Genomic DNA, 20,089 nt, shown 5'->3' with positions numbered 1-20,089 from the left:
AATCATTTATTTGTTAACATAGGTTAGGAAAATGCACCAATCGTGTATAGTTTGATAAACACTTTCATTATATATTTTGATTAAATCTCTAGATTGCTCATGCAATGGTTCACAGTGTATAAATTATAATAAAACTATCCTGTATTTAGACTTGATCATATTACAAAAGGGTTTTCTATGGAGTAGGGGGCAAACAACCAGACGGATCACCTAATGGTAAGCAATCAACGCCGCCCATGGACACCCGCAACACCAGAGGCTTCACAAGTGCGTTGCTATCGGGTGCCAGGTTTCTAATTGGCTTTAAATTGACGTTGTATTATCCTAACATATATGTATAGTACATAGACAGTCCTCAACATAAGGTAAACAAACGACACACATAAATAGACTCGACCTAATTCCAAATTCAAATCTAGTCTCCCCTGTTGCTAGACACTATCCAGCCAGTCTAAATTAAAGTTTCGAGGCCAAACGTCCAAGGCATGGATAGGGGGAGATCTATTACGATACTGGGGTCAATCTATCATAGGTAATGATGCTCGCATTACCAGGCTACGCAGATCAATAAAACTACCAAAACTCTGAGAACATCTGGCGCGAACCCGGGCATTTTGTACGCATGCGTGGGTCTATGTTGCCAGGTTTGGGAAATTTTTTGGTCCTTGTTTTTAGGGAGGGGTGTTGGAGGTGTTTTGGTGTTTTGTTTTTAGAATTGAAATGACGTAGTGGTGTTTGTTGTTGTAGAAGTTAGGATTATAACGCTAGTAAACTATTGTTATTTGTTTCTGTAGAAATTTAAATAATAAACCAGTCTGTGGAATTACACTAGGAACACAGAGAAAAGAAGAAGCAAGGGTTGAGTAACTTTGTCAGTTAATGACGATAAAATATTAAAAGTTACATCAGAATAGACTTCATAATGTGTTTATTACAAATCATGAGATTGATAAACATGGTAAAATAAAACCGCACATTGGCAACCCCTACACGAAACGTCAAAACCAAAAAATCTGGAGCGAAACTATAGTCAAATTAACATTTTTACCTAAAATAATGAATGAAAATGTGAAAATTATAAATTAAAAACGTTTTTTAAATGCATATTAGTAGTTTGTATTGCATTTTTCGTGTTGATTATTTAGTTTTTAAGTGATAGTTAAATTATGAGTGTAGTTCGTACGTGTTGTATGTGTATGTGTTCAAATAATAATAGTATTATAATGTTGTTGTTGTAGTTTGTTTGACACAGTCTTCCCGTTTATATAGTACATATCGTTAATACATAGAATTGTGGAAAAGGTTGTGCTACATAAGATTGAAGGGATCGCTGCTACAGTGAAAGGTGAGGTTACTTTATATTATTATGTACATACACGCCTACAGATTACAAAACTCTATATACATATATATAGGGTTCATTTTCATGTGTTCAGCAGTGGACGTGTCTCGGCTGATGATTATGATGATGATATATATATATAGGGTTTTGTAATTATTTACCATATATAAAAAAATACAAAATATATTTATTTACTATAACGCACCCTTAAAATGAAAGTGACTTAACTCGAAATTTCTGTTTTTTTTTTCAAATTTCTCAAATGTATTTACTTAATACTATAATTTTCTGAGACTTTCTGACTCATTTGCCCACAATTTGCAGATTTTTGGATTTGGTCACTTTCATTCTAAGGGTGCGATAAAATGACTTCACCTGCTGATATGCTTTTGTTTTTTAAATGGATATTAGAAATGAGTGGATTAAAAATAGATAGGTATCTATTTATAGATATTTTGATTGATCACGCGTTTCATTTTTTTATATTATAAGACTAAAGATATAATACTTATTAGAATGGAATATTACAATTTATTGTCCATTTCAAATGCCTTATAAAGAAAGATATGCTATCGTTTTTCCTCATGATATTAGAGAGTCGTGTATCAGTTCAGTTACACCCACTTTTTCGCTACTTATGTTATGAGTACCATGTAGTACTCGTAGGGGCGAGTTATGGATCGTCTTTTATTTGCAATGCGAATAAAATTGGAGTGTCAGTTTGACACATACATCATAATTTTTTTTTTCAATTTTTGACTTTAATTTGTCTGTCTATCAGGCTGTCCGTTTACCTATTTGTTCTTTTTAATCTCTGAAATAGCTGGAACTTTTATTGGCAGGTCAAAGTCGAAACAAGTAATACATAAAAATATGTTGATATTATGTTAAACGGTTTTAACAGGTTATGGTATATGGTTATCAAGATTAAGAGTGTGTACCAAATATCAGATCGATTGGACGTTAGGAAAGGGGTTAATTGCCAATTACTAAATGTAACCCAAACAAACAAATAGGTCAAGCTAAATAAACCGGTATCCTACTTAATTAAACTGTAAAAATAGTTTACGTTTTAACAAAAATAATGTGTCTATGGAAAAAAATATATAAATACGAATATCTACGCATAAAATCGATTAACATAACAATCAATTATTTAAAAAAAACATTTCACTTGCAAACAGAATTCCATACATTTATACCTCTCCTTAACTTTGAGACATGTAATATCTAAAGTAACCTTTAACAACGGTGGTTGCCATGGCAACATCTTGTTATAACTTGGAACATCTTTCAAAAGTCGCTGCCTTTGACAGTTGTCACTTTGTAGGTATTATCAAAGTGTTTGATTTGATAACCGTGGCAGGATTGTCAACGAGTTTTGTTAACTTTACATAATATATTTAATGTGGCCTTGATAATTTCTAACTCGATTTTTAATTAGTATTGGTATTGTTTGGTATATTCGTATGCATCTTGTTATGGTCGGAAACGGGTTGCAATTAACCCGTTTCCGACCACTACTGGATACTGTGATGTGACTAATAATCCCAACTAATAAACTGGGATTTACAACGTCACGCCTTTTATCCCCAAAGGGTCAGAGTCAGTCAGAGATGCTCATAGCGGCACATAATGCCGCAATGTACACCCACACTTCACCATTTGTGTTATAAATCTTATAAGTCCCATGTGGGACATGTGGGGTGAGCCTATTGCCATAATATACTGGGCACAATTCCAGACTCCGTGCTACTACTGAGAAATTTTTGAAAAACCGAAAAACCCAGTAATTCTTTGCCCGACCCAGGAATCGAACTCTAGACCACTTGTTCGGCAGTTCCACTTGTGACCACTACTCGACCAACGAGGCAGTCATAATAACGGGATAACATAATTGGTGAAACGTGGAAGTTTTATAGTAGGTATATTCACCTCTGCTTACCCCTTTCGTAAATAAAATAACGTAACATTAAGTTGAAACCGAAAATTTACATAAAAATAATAAAGTATCTAGTATAACAAATAATGTTCTAAACGTCAAAAATACGTTTGGAAATGGTACACGAAATTCTACTATGTGATATCAACTCACTACATTTTATTAAAATACTTTGCAATATCAACTCACTACATTTTATTAAAATACTATGTAATATCAAACTCACGACATTTTATTAAAATACCACTCCTCCGTTTCTAAAACTGGTACATTTTAGACAACACTGAACTCACGAAACGTTGAAAGTGAATAAAATTTTACAAGAAAAGAGATCGAATAACAGAAATCCGTGAAATTGAATTCACACAGATAACATTACGTTTTAGTTTAGTTAAATGTTTATTATATGAATCGTTGAAGTTGGTAACACTAGAGTTGAGAATGAATTTAAATCTGGTAACATTTGAAGACATTGAGTCTTTAGATTGTTTCTTTTATTTACTGTTTTATTTTAATTTTTTATATTTTAGGACTGAGTTCATGAATGGTACGGTATATCAGCATCTTCTTTCAACGTCACACCTTTTATCCCCGAAAGGGTAGGCAAAGGCGCACATTATGGCACGTAATGCCACTGTACAATGTACACTCACTTTTTATAATTTATGTTGTAAGTCCCATGTGGTGGTGAGCCTATTGCCATATACTGGGCACAATTCCAGACTCTGTGCTGCTACTGAGAATTTTTTTGAAAAGCCGAAAAAAGCCCAGTAATACTTTGCTCGACCCGGGAATCGAAACCGAAACCCCTTATCGCACTTGCAACCACTCGCCCAATTACAGTATGGGGGCAGTTCATGAATAGTAATAGCAGCATCTTAATAAGTACTTTTCTCAAACCAGTATGTCGAACGTGAAGATTAATGGCTAACTCTTTCTTTTTTTGAAGGAAGTTACTTATCATAGTCTTTATCTTCCACAGACTTCATAATGCGTTACAAGAGGCGTACGTCACAGACCACCAGGACTACTAGACATTCCGACAAGAAATATACTATACGTGAGTACCTATTAATAAGTTTTCTTTAATTATTTTTACTATTTATTCACGATTCTTCTTTTGACCGTAATCCTAAATTAAATAACGTAAGGTGTTATTTTGGGCGTTACCAGTATATTTCTACATTACTAAAACGTACCTAAAAGTGACGTCACGAGTTATTTCAAATCGATATAACTTCGAAAGTATTCAATTTTGTTTCCGTAAGAAAATAAATAATACACGCCTAATGTTTTAAAATAATCTACCAGACGGACATTAAAATTAAAATTAGTCATCTACATGACACATTTAAACACACATAAAATAAGGAAGACCACCAATGAAGACACGAGTGCATAAGGCAGTGCAATGGTTTTAAACTTCATACATTGTCAACGTCTGTATGGAGTTTCGAACTCTTGACCTGCTCTGTGTAAACCATCGGCCTGAAGGAAAAGGCGAAGAGAAGAAAATGAAATTAACGAAAGGGTGCCGCTGGTCACTTACCATCAGGTGACCAGTCTACTTATTTGCCTCCTATTACATAAAAAAAAGAAGGAAAGGAAATCAGTCGTAAAAATCTAATAGAAGATTTGTAAAGTCCGAACAACAGAAGATACAAAATATGTAATGATAAAAATCTATTATCTACACGTCTTTTTTTATGTATTTAATTTTAGGGGCTTTTAACTAATAGTCTACGTCAGCCCTACCCGTTCTTATTGCCTGTGTAAACTGGCCACATTAAAATTGTTGCATGAAGTTTTCTTGATATGTACCAATTTTAGACATATCTTTTAAATACTTTAATTAATATTTGACTGCACGGTTGGTGCGGTGGCTGGGCAACTGGCTGCCGCGCAACGGGTAGCGGGTTCGATTCCCGCACGGAGCAACTCTTTGTGTGATCCACAAATTGTTGTTTCGGGTCTGGGTGTCATGTGCATGTGAACTTGTATGTTTGTAAACGCACCCACGACACAGGAGAAAATCCTAGTGTGGGGCAACGTTTTTAAAAAAAAAAGAACAAAAAAAAAAAAAGAAATATTAATAACTTAAGCGATAAGGATATCTATATTGGTCAGAAGAGACTAAATTGATCATCTAAAATCAATTGAAAAACGTTATCAAACTCAAGATTTTTCAAATAAAATATTAAACAAATACCCTTTGTTTTAAAAAATAAAAGGTTGACGAGCAGTCTTCAATGAAATCAGTTGTAGAACGTAAAACTTCGAGGAAGTTACGTAGAATGAACGATGCAAACTCGAGTAGAACTAAGACTTTGGAAAGTCAGAGAAACTTTCTACCTTACCAATGTTTCCTGAATGTACCTCCCCCCCCCTTTACTTTTTGTATAGAATCGGAAGGATTTGTGTAGAACTTTCGCATTTATTTGAAACTCCAAAGAGCAATGTCACCAGTTTTCAATTGAGAAGAGTTTTGGTAGTTATGGAGTAAAGATTATTTGACACAATGTTTGGTTTGTTTAGGAACCTTGCTATTATGTAAGTATTCTCAGAATTCACCTTATGTAATATGTAGTAAATGTAAGAATGTCGTGCTTCAGCACGAATGGGTTGGCTCGACCGGAGTGATACCACGGCCTCACAGAAAACCGACGTGAAACAACGCTTGCCTTGTATTTCGTTGTGTGAGTGAGGTTACTGGAGAGCCCAATTACCCCCTTCCCAATCCCCAACAACCCTAAAATCCTAACCCCCAAAAGGCAACGCACTTGTAACCGCTGGTGTTCAAGTGTCCCTGTTCGGCGGCGATTGCTTACCATCAGGTAATGCGTCTGCTCTCTGCTCCGGAGGCGTTACTCCGGTGTTCCGGGTGTCTATGGGCGGCGGCGATTGCTTACCATCAGGTGTTTCGTCTCCTCGTTTGTCGGCTTATACCATACCTTAGAATGAAAAAAATAACATAGCATATAAGTCACATCACTCACTCAATATTCTTAATCAACCGAAAGAACGCAAAAACTGAATAGTTCTCACTGCACAACCCCAGAGAGATATTAATTCAAAAGTAATCCAGAAAATGTACTTACTTATCGTTCCAAACGAAAATTCGTATAATCTCTTGGGAAATCAGAAAAAACTTTTATTACCTACTTCCTTTGGGCGATTTCTATGAATTATTACGTAGTCAATAAATCTATCGGCGGCTGCCTGGAAACGATTTTATTTATGAACCAGAGGACCGAGAGTTTTTGGAAAATTGTAAAAGGAAAAATATCATATTTGGGGTGCTTTTCTTCCAGAGATTTGGTATGTAGGTATACTGAGACGGTGTAATAGCCAAGCTGTGAAACTAATGTGACTATTTTCACTGATACTTAGCTATAAATCTGTGAGAGGAAGATGCGCAGTTTGAGTATGCCATGTATCGACAGTAGCGTAGTCATTCATAGCACGAATCTTTCCATATATAAACATTGCTTAGCTGAGCCCGTTTCCACCAGTGTCAAGCTAGCCATAGCACGTATCCATAGGGCGCATCTTTCGATATAAAAAACATAGGTTAGCCGAGTCCGTTACCACCAGTGCTAAGCTATGTGTACCAATGAATATGATTGGTGGAAGCCTAACGCATAAACAGCAAGGTAGCATAGCACGTCTCTGGTGGAAAAGAATAAAAAAGCTTTTTTTGTGATATTACTATATATTACTAAACTTGTAAAATATAATATAATTTGCTTTGTGGCTTTTATGTGTACAATAACGAAGATTAATTAATTAGCAATTGGGATCAATTATTTTTCTTCTTTTCATCTTTGAATGTCACAAACACATAATAAGTTTATAAAGTTTTCGCAGTTGCTCTGTCCTTTACTGTGTCAAAGTTTCCCAAGTGTTTCCCAGTTCGGCGATTTATTCCTCTCTCCCATGATATGGGATTAGATGATTAAGTGAGGAAGTGCGGGGATGCGGAAGAATCCGGATTCCCATGGTCCGTATTTGTGGGAAACTGGTTTTTAATTCAGTAAGAGTTTCACACGTCATTCTTTTAGAGTGAGTGATGCCAATTTTGAACTCTTTATTGTTTTTGAAATTGGTTGACGTCTATAGTTTAAGGATATGTGTATTATTACGACAGGTAGTGGGAAATTGTTACATGCATACATAGCCTCATGCGTGTCTCCCATGGAGGTAGGCAAAGACAACGGAACGCCAATAACTACGAATCTTACATCGTTTTGCTTCATCAACAGTCATCAGTCTTTTCATGCATGCTCGTCGGTTAAGGGTATTGATGATTGATGAGAATTTAATGAGAAATTGTTCTTAACAATAATTCACCGCTTTCACAGTCCTTCTGGGTTTCCCCTAAGTGTTGGTGGGATTCCATAGTGTCAATATTTAAAACTTGGTTTATTTTACTTTCTTGGTAAGACCTATTGTCAGTATTTGGATAGAAGTTTCACCTCATAGAAGAATTTACTTAGCAGTACAAGACAGAAGATTTACTTTAAACTTGAAACTAAGTTTGTTTAAAGTCTTTAAAGTGTGTGCTTAAATATAAAGCGTTCGTTTTAACTGCTGGCAATAAAACGGTCGGCATTCGGTAGCCTTTGATGTAACGCCCGCCATTGCGCGAATTTATAGCACTTTAAAATTTTATACGCGCTATAGTTACAAAAGAAGAATATTACAAAACAAACTTGTGTTAGAAATACATTGTTTTAAATAATAATAAAAAAGAATAATCATGTAAGTTAATCGTGTAATAGAACATTTTGTGGTGCACTCCGTGTTTTCTAGAAATTCTCTAAGAAAATGCACACGACGATAGTTGTATTTTCAACGCGTTATAATAGAATTGAATCGTTCTGAACTGCTGAACATAAGCATAAGCAGCCAATAATAACTTCCAGATCGGTCGATTGGAAGCGATCTACATCCAGAGGCTTCGATGACTTATATTAGGTCATCTGTCCGCTTTAGGGTGTTTTTCCACCAGAGATGCATCTATGTAGCTATGTTACGAAGATGCGCAGCTCGAGTATGCGATGTATCGATAGTAGGAAAGCCATCCATAGCACGCATCCATAACACGCATCTTTCCATATAAAAAACATAGCTTAGCTGATTCCGTTTCCATCAGTGCTAAGCTATGTGTACCAATAAATATGATTGGTAGAAGCCAAACGCATCCACAGTAACGTAGCATAGCACATCTCTGTTGGCAAAGCACCATAACGACTAGCCTACTGCTAACTCTTTAAAAAATATCAGGAAAATTATATCATGTCACTCTTTACATAGTAAAGGACATGTCACTACATAAAACTATCAAAAAAGAAAGGAAAAATCTACCAAAAAAAGAGACAGATTAACATCCTTCCTTTGACTTTGATTTATAGTCAATTTTTTTTCCTAATGACTTCGATCATTAGACCACAGTGGACCTCCAACTACATAGAAAAGGCGGGAGTGTCCTTTTTAAGTCGTGTTCCATCAAAAACCTGTCATCGACAGACCCTGATTTAAATATAATGGTAATTCCGATATAAAAAGGTTGTTGCTTCATTTTTGCGGATGGAAAATACCGTTGTTAGGGTGTTTTTACCAGAGATGTGCCACGTAGCTATACTGAGAGCATATAATAGCTAAGCTGTGAAACTACGTAACTGTTTCCACTGATGCTAAGCTATGTAGAGGTGTGAGTATGACATACACTTTTGACGTTTCAAAAGTGCCTAACTTAGGATTAATTGAAATAAATGCTTCAACTTTTTACATACGAGTAAGAGGACTAGCCGTAATCAAACTTGTGTTGTGATTCGTCGTATGAGTGAGTTTACTGTTTATCAATTCATTCTCAGAAACTCTACAGGTATAACATATGTATATCCAAAGGTGGTGCCGATTTCTTTCTACCTTCAGAAGATCCGTCTGCTCGTTTGCTACCCTATCCTATACCACAGATTAGAAAATGCATTTCAAAAGCTAACTATACGTGAAAAAATAAAGATTTTAATATTCCTACCAGCGCCTAGCTTCACTGACAAACTGACTGACGGATAATTCAATTTGACGTTTCAAAAGTGCCTAATTTAGGATCAATTTAAGTAAATGCTTTGACTTGACTTGACCACTTATTGAATACCAAATATAATTTATTTACATAGCTAAAATGTCAAATCAAACTAATGAGATCCCGTTACAAATGTGAGAAGGATCACAGCACAGTCTCCTAAGTCTCTTTGTAATTAATCAACAGGCGTGGCTCAGCTCTTCCATATTTAAGACCCTGATTTATAGCCATACGAGCACCTGTGAGCTCTCCTGTAATTCAGATTTTCAGTCAATATTAATCTAAGTAATTTGTTAGCTGATTTATTTGTGTGATTTGTTTAATTGTCACTGTAAAATAGTAGTAGCAGTGCAAATAAATTTATTACAATTAGTAGTAGAGCAAATTAATTTATCAGTTTGTAACAATATGCAGACTTTGAAATAAATATGTACATAGGATACCTACAATTTGATGAAAATTTTAAGCTAACATTCACTAGTCATTTTATAAATAAAAAACCGGATAATTAAATACTTCATACATCTTTCTTGTTTAGCTAATTAAATTAATTTAGATCATGTTCTGATCTAAAACAACAATATTGTAATTAAAATACACTTAATACTTTATTGATTCCCATTTAAGACATCAATGCCCTGACATAGAGCCGAAATCATTAGAAAACTTTTCTGCTTACAATAATACCATTTCTGTGATTAACCAAAATTTCAAGGTCACGGCCCAATTTACATAAGTAAAGAATAACCATATTTGTGTGTAACAATTCTAGACAAATGACTAATTTCAAGAATCTGCTGGACAGCATCCAAACTGCCATCGGCAGACAATCAGGCGCCGACTTTTTATCTTTAAAGATATTGTAACTGGGATTATTTATTGTTATTAGTTTGTTATCGTTGGCAGGAAGGCTCATAATGGCTTGTATAGTGTAGAGATTGGAGATAAAAGAATATAAGTGATTTGTTTTGGGCTGTACCAAATTAGTTCATGTAGCAAAAGGGAATAGTGCTACGCTCCTGCTACGAAACCGCTACGAAATTGCTACGACAGGTAACATCGCTGCTACGTATGTAACTGTTATGACAGTTCCAAACTTTTATAGTATGACATTGACCTATATTGCCATTGTATGTAACAGATCTGTATACATAAAATGACATAATATATTTTATATCCAATTGCTACGAAACTGCTACGCCACTACTACGCTACTACTACGCCGCTATGCTAGCAATTGTTCTTATAAATACCTTACTTTGAATAAATAACAAAGGACGAAAAGTATGTGCTGCATGCTTTATTCGTCAAAATACACGCGCAGTATTTTGACGAATTAGGCATGTACTGTTGATGTCAATATATCTATTTCTTATCAAGTGATTCTTGATTGCATAGGTCAACTCGAGTTAATAAGGTTAAAGGAAAGTTTGACTCCTCAGATTCTGTTACATAACTACTAAGTAACATAAATATTATCAACTAGCTTTTGCAAGCGGCTTCGTTCGCCTTCCAGTAGGATAAAACCACTCAAGTCAGCTCATACGCTGTCTGTATATCAAATTTCATCAAAATTCGTTCAGTAGTTTCAGCGTGATTGACGAACAAACATCCAAACAAACTTTCACATTTATATTATTAGTGTGATAACGTTATATTCAAATACAGTCAATTTTAGCCCATAGTTTCAGAGCGCAACCATTTCAGACACTTTCAGGCTTAATTAAGTAAATGTCTCGATGTCACAAGCCTCGCTTCAGGAAACTGAAAGTTAATTAAAGAAGCCATCTTGTTTTCATTTGCATTCCATTGTTTTGAAATAAATATGGGACAAAAGGACGGCTCTAATATTGGTCGTTTGTTGGCCAATGGTGGGGGGTGTGCTTTTGTGTGCACTGACGTAAAGTATGGAGTTAATCTTAATTGTGTTGTTGTATGTTTTAGTACTTATTTACCTTTTATGGTATAAGCAGTTAAACGAACAGACGAATCATCTGATGGTAAGCAATCGCCGCCGCCCATTGACACCTGGAACACCAGAGGCGTTAGAAGAGCGTTGTCGGCGTTTTGGGAGTTTAAGGAAAATTTAAGGGTTGTTGGGGAATTCTGGTATTGGGAAGGGTGTAACTGTAACCTTCGATAACCTCGCTCACACGACGCAAGCGTTGTTTCGCGTTGGTTTTCTGTGAGGCTATGGTATCACTTCGGTCGTGCCATTCGTGCCGAAACATGGATCTCCCACACTTAAATAATGATTGTCTAATATAATACACAGCCAGTCAGTACCATCATCCCATAGATGAACCTGAGAGCCTTCACAGGAACACCTAAATAACAAAGCCTAGTAACAAAAGCAACAAAGTGCTACAAACTACATAGTACCAGTGGCATAGTGAACCATAATATATAACCATACATAGCCAGTTATACGAAACATCTCGAACCTACAGAGCCCACGTTATAACAGCGTTAACTGCGCGTTTAACTTTTACGAGAGCGTTTACGTATTCATTCTAGTAATGGTGTAGGTAGAGACAGAAGTCTTATCTATTTTTAAATGACTTCAAAAAAGAAGGTTGTTAGTTTGACCTTGTATGTAGGTTTGTTTGAGCGAGATTATCTGGCGATTGGCTGAAGCGATTTAGATGCGGTTTTTAGCATAGTATTTTTCAAACTAAGGAAAAGGGTTTAGACATAATACCCAATTGAAAAAAAATGAGAGGTTCACACTTTAACATATGTTTTTAGTTTAGTTTCATACTGCAAACATACTAGCAATATACTAACATCGGTTTAAAAAAACCGAGAAAATTGCTGTATGACAAACTATGTTTGATAGATAGACGCTTATTTGTTAGCTACAATTCATTAATTGATATTAACCCAGAACAATAAAATAAAAAATAAAAACAAAATGCATACTGACAGACTAGTAAACTGTTCAATATGTAAATTGAAACTACGAATATCGTGAACAGACCTTCTGAAGCTTTGCATCTCATGATTCTGTGCGACAATAGTCTGAACGAGTATTGGGGGAATTTCGTGAGTATTATATCTATTGGATGCGCGCCAGAACGGACTAGTCTCGCTGGCGCCTGAGGGTAACGTTTGAGCAATGTTATGTAGTGGCGATACGTTGCTCTGCGAATTCAAGTAGGAGCTGGTTACACAATTTCGACGGTTGATATCTTATTTTTGTGGGTAATGCACTGGGAGATTGTGTTAGAACTAAATTATATTGTGTTTGTATTGAAGATCTTTTGAGTGTAACTTTTTAAGTTAATAAATTTTATTATGTATAATAAATGATGAAATGATGCAAGACAATATTTAAAAAGACATGGTTTCCTGAATGTCATAAAGAAAATACACAGATTTTTTTTTTATAATTATGTAACCTTTTTTCTCCGAAGGGGTAGGCAGAGGTGCACCTGCATATTACGATACGTAATGCCACTGTGCGCCCACATTTCGCCATTTGTGTAATAAGTCTCATGTAAAAGGGAGTGAGCCTATTGCCATATACTGGACACATTTCCAGACTCCGTGGTACTACTATGAAATTTTCGAAAATCGAAAAATCTCTAGTAATACTTAGACTTTGATACCCCATGCCCAGCAGTCGCACTTGCGACCACTCGACCAACGAGGCAATGAATAAAGTTTTATAACCTAAAATATCTTAAAGTTTGATCAACTTATGTTTAACGTAGGTACATAAGTAGTACATAAGTTTCAGCTCCAGACTAGGGTAACAGAATTTCGAAGGACCTAACACGAGATGACGAGAATTCAATAAAAAAGTTTTTAATAAAAAAGTTCCAACCACTTCTTTGCTTTTTAACGAACAAGTGTCAACAACGCCAGTACCGTACCTAAGTATTTAGTAGTGTAAGTTCAACATATAAATTTTTATTTATCTTTTTTTTCATAACGTAAGACGGATAGTCAAAATTATGAGATTGTCTCTTCTTATGTAAAGAAGTCCACACGCTGTTGACGATCTTAACCATAAGCATAAAGATCAAAAGGGCGCTTTTTCACCAGATATATGCTATGTAGCTATGTTGCGATAATGTAATAGCTAAGCTGTGAAACTATGTGACCGTTTTCACTGATACTAAGCGGTGTATCGATAGTAGGGAAACCCATCCATAGCACGCATCTTTCCATGTAAAAAACACAGCTTAGCTGAGTCCGTTTCCACCAGGGCTAAGCTATGTGTACTAATGAATACGATTGGTAGAAGCCAAACGTATCTACAGCAACGTAGCATAGCACATCTGATGGAAAAGCACTATAACAGTCAAGAAATGGACTGTCACGTGCTCTCATTGATTATATCAAAAACGTCACCAGATTCCATAATCGTATATTATTTCTTTCAAACAAAATCTTTCTTCAAATAAATAATTTATTTTTAAACTTCTTCGCCGAGTACAGAAGCGTGTCGTCGGAATCGTACGAACGTTGGATTTAAAGAGCAAAGCTTTGTAACGCAACTGTTGAAAATAAACTTACATTCGATACTCTTTCTAAAAGAAACTTGAACTGAAAGCTCCTGTTTACTTCTGTTCGCCTGGTAGCCTGGTACTTGCGTTTGAGATTTGAAATGTTTAGTATTTATATTTTTTCTTTGTGTTTTGTTGAAAGGAAACTTATTGGATTATTTTAAATTGAAATTGAATCAAATAATAAATAGGATTAAAAAAATGTACTTTACTCAGTTTATAGCCTGACTATGAGAAAAAAAATGTCGTAATGACCCAGAGGTTTAAGACACTCGCATCTTAAGCTTGGAAACCTACAAACGGTAAGTACCAATGTAACTTTTTTCTTTTTTTAGACACCTCTGATAAATGGTTAAGGAAAACTTCGTGAGGAAACTTGGTCTTAAAATTTCTGTTCATACGTTTGAAATCGCCAACCCGCATTAGGCAAATTTGGTGATTAATGCTCAAACTTTCTCCGTGTGAGAAGAGGTCTTTGGTCAGCAGTGGCCAACTTATAGGCTGATGATGTGATGAGAAAATAATACTGCTCGTTTACAGCATCAGTATCTCATCTGTAGATCTAATTATTAAGCATGAGAACTCATAATCGAGCTGCAAGAGTTTGATGTTTCCATGTTTTATAGCATTGACTGACTTTGTTTTGTACTCATGTTTTATACAATACAATAACGTGCAACGTCACGTCTTAATACAATAGGAATTACACCGCCTACCAAAATTATATCTCCCTATCTTGCCTTGGGAATACAGCCCTGTTTGCTCTCAAAACTTAACAAGAAACATCAATCTTGTCCTTTAACTTTAACGAAACTCATCTATCTACAAAACTTCCATACCTACCACCGTTGTTTAGTTGATCAAAAGTTTTCCATTTTCGTTGTTTTCCACCAAAATGTGACAAATAAACTGTACTTAGTACATGTTCTTGTCAAGTTTGTGCAATTAATTTCCAATTGTTTTGTTAGCTAAGTTATTTAGTTAGTAAGAAGTCATTAAACGTTTTCTCTTGTCATCTGAGTCTGTTCTGTTGCTGATAACATGAACTGGCTAGTAGTAGATAAAAAAAAAATGGTTTGTAAATTAAGAATTGAAATTGGTCTCTTCAGAATCATCATCATCGTCAATAGTATTTTTGTTAAGAGGGAAAAATCATCTACTGACATCTACCGCCTTGGACGAGAGGGAGTGTAAGACTCTTACTGACTAAAAACCACCCTGTTCCTACTCCTGCTCTTTTCTCCTCTCTTTCTAAACCACGTGTAGGTTGTATGTAATATGTATTGATCTTAAATAGCGCACACATAAAAGTACTAATAACATACTCTTATAGAAAAAAAAAGAAGACGGGTTTTTTTTCCTGACGCTATAACTTCAGAACGCACAATCCGATTTCCACGGTTTTGCATTCGTTGGAAAATTCTCAGGCTCCGTGAGGTTTATAGCAAAGTAAATTTAGGAAAAATTCAAGAGAAAAGTAGGAAATCACGGAAAATCATTGGTGGCGAAACGGGTTTGCTAGTACTCTTATAGAAAACGGACCAATCACTTCAAAACACAATCTTTCACCTTTATCTACCAACATCAATTTCGCAAAATCTTGCTTCGAACAAAACTTTTCAAACTTGTTATTTTAAAGTTATTTTAAAGGTGAAACTGTTGAACAGCGCTAGCCATCTTTCTAGAGTTCGCAACTAACTCGTTTGAAACTTGATGCCATGGCTTCAAAGCAGAGGCTGACTGCTTCAAGTTCTTCCAACCTAATAATTACTTCACGTCATTATGCTACCCTGGTAACAATGTTGTTAGAAAATCAGTGTAGATAATATTAGACGCGAACTTCATTGTAGTTGCCTTCCATTGGCTTCATTCATTCCATACGACTGCATGACGGCACGGTTGCCGTGCAACTGTAGCGCGTTTGATTCCCTCGCGGAGCAATTCTGTGTGTGACCCATAAATTATTGTTGCGGATCTGGGTGTGATGTGTATGTGAACTTGTATGTTTGTAAACGCACCCACGATACAAGAGAAAATCTTAGTATGGGGCAATGTTTTAGAAATATACACTAGCTGGCCGGACAAACTTCGTACCGCCTCAAACATTTTTTTCTCACCTTTTAAACCTTCCCTGGACTTCCACAAATAATTCAAGACCAAAATTAGCCAAATCGGTCCAGCCGTTACAAGTTTTAGCGAGACTAACGAACAGCAATTGATTTTTATATATAGAGATTGGACTAAGAAGAGTCTAGTATATTTCAATATCATAGGTAGGTCTACCTTAGGGGTGTGCCGCATGCATTGCACCGTGGGAGCTCCTGACCGAGTCTAGTTAGAAGACTCGGTGCCCTATACAGGTGTTGAGGGTGGCCACCGGTGTGGTTTTAGTGAGGTAAAAATCCCACACTCTCTAGTCTTTTATCTCCAAAAAACTAGGCACCTTTTCAAGATTTCCCCCTACATAAATGAAAAGGTATGTTTTTATCCAATACTTTAATAACAAGAAAACTATCAGACGGTTAAACTACATCAATATGTATGTATTTGCATATGTATCTTTTTCGTCGAAAGCTTACACTCAAGTTTAAGTTACGAGGCAATGCATCGGCCAATTTAGGAGAGTGCCCCGAAAATTTCGGATACGATGCCAACTTTTAAATTCGGCAAATTGAAATTTCTTGCCAGCGAGCGATGTCTTTTTAATTTTTCCTCGTTTCGAAACAAACTTTTTATTCGTAAATAAATAAAATATGAGAAGGTTTTTCTTTAATTAAAACTTTGTTCGGAGTTTGTCGTACGACGCGACACGACGCGACGGACTGTGATGACTTTTTTAAGATTTAAAAGTCAAGTGGAAATAGAAAAATTGTGAGATTGTACGATTAATTTAACAGGCGTATTCGTGTTGTATATTTTATCATAATACATAATTTGCTGCTCATAATATATATTATTTTGTAAAAATTTATTTTACAGAGGTTATAATATCATAAGTAAAAGATATTTATTGTTTATGAAAATATTTTGAAACAGCTCATGTGATTTTATAAAAGTATCACAATGATTAGGATGCTTTTCCACGAGAGATTTGAGAGATGTGCTATGTAACTATGCTAAGAGGATGTAATAGCTAAATTGTGAAACTATGTGACCTTTTCCATTGATACTAAGCTATGTAAAACTGTTTTAATTATAATTACGCTAGTTTAGAAATACGTTTACAAGAAGTAGCGTAAGTACAACAGCTACAAACGACTTAATAAAAATAACAAACCTCATTTCTATTTCATTTCTCATTAACGACCAACTTCATAAGAAACCAAACCCTTTACAAATAGATTTTCCGTGAAAATGTTCTTATTTAATCGTTTTTAAATAGAAAAAGGAAATTGCATTTTTTTTCTTTTCTCTAAGAAACGCTCCAATTTTCGCAAAAGCTTTAGTGGGATGCTAGAAATAGAGGCTTTTTGTTGAGTATTTTATTATGAGTGTTGCTATTTTTGGCCTTCAAACGCTTTGATATTTCAATTTGAGGAGTGTGTGAGTATTTTTAGTGTATTGGCTTTAGTTTTTGGGTGTTCTGAGAGTATTGATGAAATAGTAATAGTTATATTTGAGTGGAACAATTGCCATAATCTTATCTTAATTGTTTTGAATTACACTTGTTCGCTACAGTACAAAAACTATAGCACTTCATCTGCTTAACCTATGTAGAATTTTATCAAAGCTTTTGTAAATACGACTCTCACGTTAAAAAATAAGATTAGTATTTGTTTACTAAAGATATGGGACTTGAATTAATTAATTAATTTAGTAAATATAATTAATATAAGGGTAATTAAAATTGGTTTCTTTCATAGGAATCATAAACAGCCATTGTACCGATACGAAAAAACTTGGAATAAAGGAAATAAAATATAGAGCTAATCACAGTAACATTTCGATTGCCTTACTTAATGTAAAAAAAGCTATAGGCCCTCTGAACTATTCGTAAAAACCATTCATATTTTACCCAAATTGATTGAACGTTTCCCCCCAATTTGTAGCATTCGGTGGCCATTTTGTTACAATTGAATATCTGTCGGTTGTTTCACTTTTATTCGAATGTTTGGTCTAAAAACTGTTCGTTGTTAGAGCCATGTCAATAGTAGGTTTTGTTAACAGTGTTATTTTTTGGTAGTTGTTAGCGGGTAAAAGTGGAGTGTTGTGTATTTTTGCGGGAATAAAATTAACATTTTTTAGGGTTCCGTAGCCAAATGGCAAAAAACGGAACCCTTATGTAACATATGTGTACCTATGAATGGTAACAGCCAACGCATCTACAGCAACGTAGTATAGCATATTTCTGGTGGAAAAGCACCCTAGGCAATAATCTCCACTATTATTAGCACACGTGTTAGAGAATTAAAGTTTATATTTATAAAACAAAATATATTTTATAAAACAAATCAATATATTGTTTAATTGCAAAAAAATCTGGTTTTTATAAACCTTATCCTGAATTTTGAAATTGAAATTTTTCAAAAAGTCAACAAACAGCTTAATTGACTTGACACCCACCTGAAGACAAATGGTGGTGATAAATCATTATTCTACCCTGATACCACCACACGACACGATTCTAAAAATATCGTTTTCCATACATACAAAATTTAATCAAAGTTCTCATCAATTCCCTTCAAGCGAGGTTACATTTTAATAAAACGTGAAAAAGCAAGGGCATTGTACCAGGGTATCATAAGTTAGTAGAAGCTAGATTGGCCATTCGTACACCTGGCGTTCGGGAGAAAAAAAGGTATATTTTGTGGGCACCCTTCTCCGTAAAATGTTACCTGATATCAAGTTGGATAATATATTGAAAGGTTGGCATTTTTATTTCTAGAAACTTTTTTTTTAGAAAATTTATTTTGTGCAATTTAATTGAGAAATGGTGGTAATAATATTTTGGGCGATGTATTTTTTGTAGACGCATCGTCACGCCTTTTATCGCCAAAGGGGTAGGCAGATGTGTACATTACGGCACGTAATGTCGCTGTACAATATACACCCACTTTTCACCAATAGTGTTTTAAGTCCCAGCCTCTAAGTAATAGCATTTATGTCAATTAATCAAAGTCAAATCATTTATTTCAATTAATCCTCAATTAGGCATTTTTGAAACATGAAATTGAATTGTCCGTCAGTCTGTTCGTCAGTGAAGATAGGTGCTCGTTCGAAAGTGTAGCTTTGAATGGACAAAAACGAGCAGGAAACTTCATATAGCAATCATTGTCCCATGTAGCATATAGCCAGTCCAATATAGCAAACAACAATTATATACTACCTACCTTATGCTGAAGTCCTAGTAAGTTCCGGTCTTATTTCTCTATTTTCACGAACATTTAATACTACACTGAAAAATAGACTGTATTATCTGAATTTCACATTTCTGCTGTAGATTTCAGTCGTCTCTTAATGTCTGAAATATACTGCCTGAAATTCTGTTTAGAATTTCAGCTGTGAATTTTCACTCCGAGTAGAAATGGCGCTGAAATTTCAGTATGTTTAATTTAATTAACTTACGCGTGGAACTAGAAATACGAGTATTTATTTGAGTGTAAATAATTGTGTTATTTTTTATTTATTTTATTTAGCTTTTACTTGTATAATATGAAGCTAATGCTGAAATATTATAATGGCTATTAGTCTCAGAGTAGCGCAATTTTTAGGACTATTTTAGAACTTTTTCGATCATAATCTTTTGCCTATTAACTTATTTTATTACAATGCTGCTTTTTTAATGCATAACAAAATATTACGTTAAAACGTAACGTCACGTTAAGTTTCAAAACATACAGGTTGTACAAATGGTACCATATCAAAAGCAATATATATTATTAGGAAAATATAAGTCATATATTTTTTTAAATTACAGTGACTTTTGTGTTATCAACGAAAAATGTACACCCTGTGCTAGTCTTCTAACTCTTGTTGCTATAAACAGCTAAATAAAATTTAGCCGGCCTCAACATAAATTTTGGTATTTCAGCAATTTCATACATCACCAGTTCAATGCGATATTTATAGCAAAAGCTTAGTTTATGGTCAAATATATTTTGCTATTTCAGACCATAAAACTGCGTTAGAATTGGTATAAATTGCAACCATAAAATATTGGCACTGGACTCAAAAATCGACTGTGTGGTACAACAGAAAAATTG

At 34.9% G+C, this 20,089-nt stretch overlaps 1 protein-coding gene across 1 annotated transcript in view; it reads left to right on the top strand.

The window, feature by feature from the left end:
• The first annotated feature begins 1,003 nt into the window (after positions 1 to 1,003).
• Positions 1,004 to 20,089, top strand: part of LOC118275105 (ras-like protein family member 10B) — a 72,089-nt gene continuing 53,003 nt past the window's right edge. The window contains exons 1-2 of the mRNA XM_050696990.1: positions 1,004 to 1,345; positions 4,267 to 4,344. Coding sequence (XP_050552947.1) covers positions 4,275 to 4,344 — 70 coding nt within the window. The 5' untranslated portion in view covers positions 1,004 to 1,345; positions 4,267 to 4,274. The remainder of the gene's footprint in view (positions 1,346 to 4,266; positions 4,345 to 20,089) is intronic.

This window comes from Spodoptera frugiperda, chromosome 11 (genome assembly GCF_023101765.2).
Source record: "Spodoptera frugiperda isolate SF20-4 chromosome 11, AGI-APGP_CSIRO_Sfru_2.0, whole genome shotgun sequence".
Taxonomy (NCBI): domain Eukaryota; kingdom Metazoa; phylum Arthropoda; class Insecta; order Lepidoptera; family Noctuidae; genus Spodoptera; species Spodoptera frugiperda.
Note: the sequence above shows the minus strand (reverse complement) of the source record. Positions and strands in the feature narration are given on the sequence as shown.